Source organism: Dunckerocampus dactyliophorus, chromosome 3, assembly GCF_027744805.1.
Source record: "Dunckerocampus dactyliophorus isolate RoL2022-P2 chromosome 3, RoL_Ddac_1.1, whole genome shotgun sequence".
Lineage (NCBI taxonomy): Eukaryota > Metazoa > Chordata > Actinopteri > Syngnathiformes > Syngnathidae > Dunckerocampus > Dunckerocampus dactyliophorus.
Window position 1 is genome coordinate 39,650,445 of NC_072821.1, and position 2,566 is coordinate 39,653,010.

The window sequence follows — 2,566 nt, forward strand, 5'->3', positions numbered from 1 at the left end:
AGGATCATCACTGGCATCTAGAGGGCAGGGAACCTACAACCCAGGAAATCACCACCACCCAACCCCCTAACAGGCAGAGCAGGTTACAGAGTGTTTGGTCCACCAATGAGATTGAGGCAATGACTTCACTGAGGGGAGGAATGAACAAGAATGAATACATAAATGGGATGTATTTGAGAGAGGTTTAAACAGAAATCTGTCTCAGCTCCAGCTTCACATCTCTTCTTCCTGATGATGGAGACAGAGAACCAATCAGAGGTCTGCTTTTCACAACTCAACATTTCCTGCAGGAACCCCACAACTCATTGGTCTGAAGGTGTTCTTTTGACTGTTCTGCTGTCCATCATCTGTATCTTCACTGTGGTTCTCAACCTGCTGGTCATCATCTCAATCTCCCATTTCAGGCACATATTCTTTTTCACAGCTCACAGCGATCTTTTCCTGATGTAGCGTGCTGCATGACATTTATACTCTGGCACTGTACAATATGTGTTTGTTAATGTGTCCTCACTCTGATGTCTCACTTGATTTGTTTTATTTCAACTCTTTAGTCCACTAAGAATATATGTTTTCTTCTTGATTTCTTCTTTGTCTCCAGGCAGCTCCACACTCCCACCAACCTCCTCCTCCTCTCTCTTGCTGTCTCTGACTGTCTGGTGGGCCTCCTGGTGATACCAGGAGAAATCCTGCGACACACATCCTGTTGGACTCTTGGTGATGTTCAGTGCTTGTGGTACAACTACCTGGCCTACTTTGTGACGTCTGTTTCCGTAGGAAACATGGTGCTGATATCAGCTGATCGTTATGTCGCTATTTGTGATCCTCTGCATTACAACACCAAGGTCACTGTGAGAAGAGTCCAACTTTGTGTTTGTCTCTGTTGGTTCTTTGCTCTCCTCTACTGCAGCGTCATTTTGAAGGATCAGCTGATGCAACTAGGAAAGAATAAGTCCTGCTGTCGAAGGTGTGCTGTTGTTATTGACTATTATGCAGGAGTTGTTGATGTTGTTGTGACCTTCATCCTCCCTCTCAGCATCATCATCACTCTGTACATGAGAGTGTTTGTGGTTGCTGTGTCTCAGGCGCGAGCCATGCGCTCTCATGTTACATCAGTCACGCTACAACATTCAGTCACTGTCAGAGCAAAGAAATCAGAGCTGAAAGCAGCCAGGACTCTTGGTGTCCTTGTCCTCGTCTTCCTCATGTGTTTCTGTCCATTTTACATTGGCACTCTTACGGGTGTGGCGTCATATTTAAGGTTTGTGATTATTGTGTTCTATTTCAACTCCTGTTTAAACCCGTTGATCTATGCCTTGTTTTATCCGTGGTTTAGAAGAGCTGTTAGACACATTGTTACTCTGCACATACTGCAACCTGGCTCCTGGGGAGATAGCATTCTGTAGAATAAAAGGTGGACAATTTATTTTCAGTGTAGCTCACATGAATTCATTAACCAGTCATGTGATGTCATCCAGCAGCCTCTTTTCTCTAAATGATTCAATATATTTGAATGAGATTCATGTACATCCAGTTAAACTCCAAATGATTGATACGCTGGCCTCTTTTTGAGTTGAAATGAATTGTCTTTGCTTAATCTATAAGCTGGAAAGAAGACAAGAAAGAAAACAAGAAAGACAAGAAAGTGGCAACAAGCTGAAAAAGTATTCAAATATTAAAATGCTGTTTTCATACCATTTTAAGGCAGCACATTTGCATGCATAATTCTAAAGCATCTGGTATATTCCATAGCGGTGGCTCTAAACCCATTTTCAGTGAAGTGGAATATTTTGTATGTGTTTGTGTCCATTTTACATTGTTTCTCTTGCAAGTTCAACTATTTCTTCATCTGTTAAGTATGTTCAATATCTGTTTGACTTTACCTCCTGTTTCAGCTCCTGGTTTAGAAGAGGTGTTAGACACACTGGAGACAACACACGGTAGACTTACATGTGCTTATAGTTTTGTAGACTGACAAACTGCACACAGCATATAGGCATCTGTACAGGTCATTGACATTGTGAATCTGTTCTCTTCTGTACACACGTGTCATTAAATGTTGACAATAAATTGTTTGGAGTGAAATTTCCCTCTGGTCTGTTCCAAAGTGAGTCATTTTGTCATGAATAAACGTAAAAAACAACGTGACTACATAGGGAGCTAGAGTATAAACAGACACGCATTGCCACAAATTACACATGGGTAAAGGCTCCCATCTAGTGGTGACCACATTCATTGCACGGTAAGTCTCCCTGCTCCCTACAGTAATATCGAGCTTCGTTGCTCAAAACTATTAGCCCCCTTTGAACTTTTGAGCATTTCTCTAAAATACAGCTCAATGTTTGCAACATTCGTCACATTTTATATAGTAAACCATTCCTCAATGAAGTGGCCACATGTGGTACACTTTTGGTTGAAAATGTATTTTCAAGATACCTTTTGATGAAAACTGAGGTGGTTACTCAAAAACCTCTGGACAAACTCTGATGTGATATTCTTGGTGGAAGACCCAGCAACGACCTAAACCTAAATGGACTACTTCACATTATTCAAGATTCAAGAGTTTTAT

The 2,566-nt window shown here is 41.3% G+C and overlaps 1 protein-coding gene across 1 annotated transcript; it reads left to right on the forward strand.

Moving 5' to 3' along the window:
* Positions 1 to 234: 234 nt before the first annotated feature.
* On the forward strand, positions 235 to 1,403 carry LOC129178691 (trace amine-associated receptor 13c-like). Its single transcript, XM_054771163.1, has 2 exons — positions 235 to 404; positions 599 to 1,403. The coding sequence occupies exons 1-2, from the start codon at positions 235 to 237 to the stop codon at positions 1,401 to 1,403; spliced, it is 975 nt and encodes a 324-aa protein (XP_054627138.1).
* Positions 1,404 to 2,566: the final 1,163 nt, after the last annotated feature.

What these genes read in the sequence shown, in the direction of transcription:
- LOC129178691 (XM_054771163.1), top strand. Translation starts at nt 235, where the DNA reads ATGGAGACAGAGAACCAATCAGAGGTCTGCTTTTCACAACTCAACATT. An exon ending in ATCTCAATCTCCCATTTCAG is followed by an intron (nt 405 to 598) that starts GCACATATTCTT and finishes CTTTGTCTCCAG; the next exon opens with GCAGCTCCACACTCCCACCA.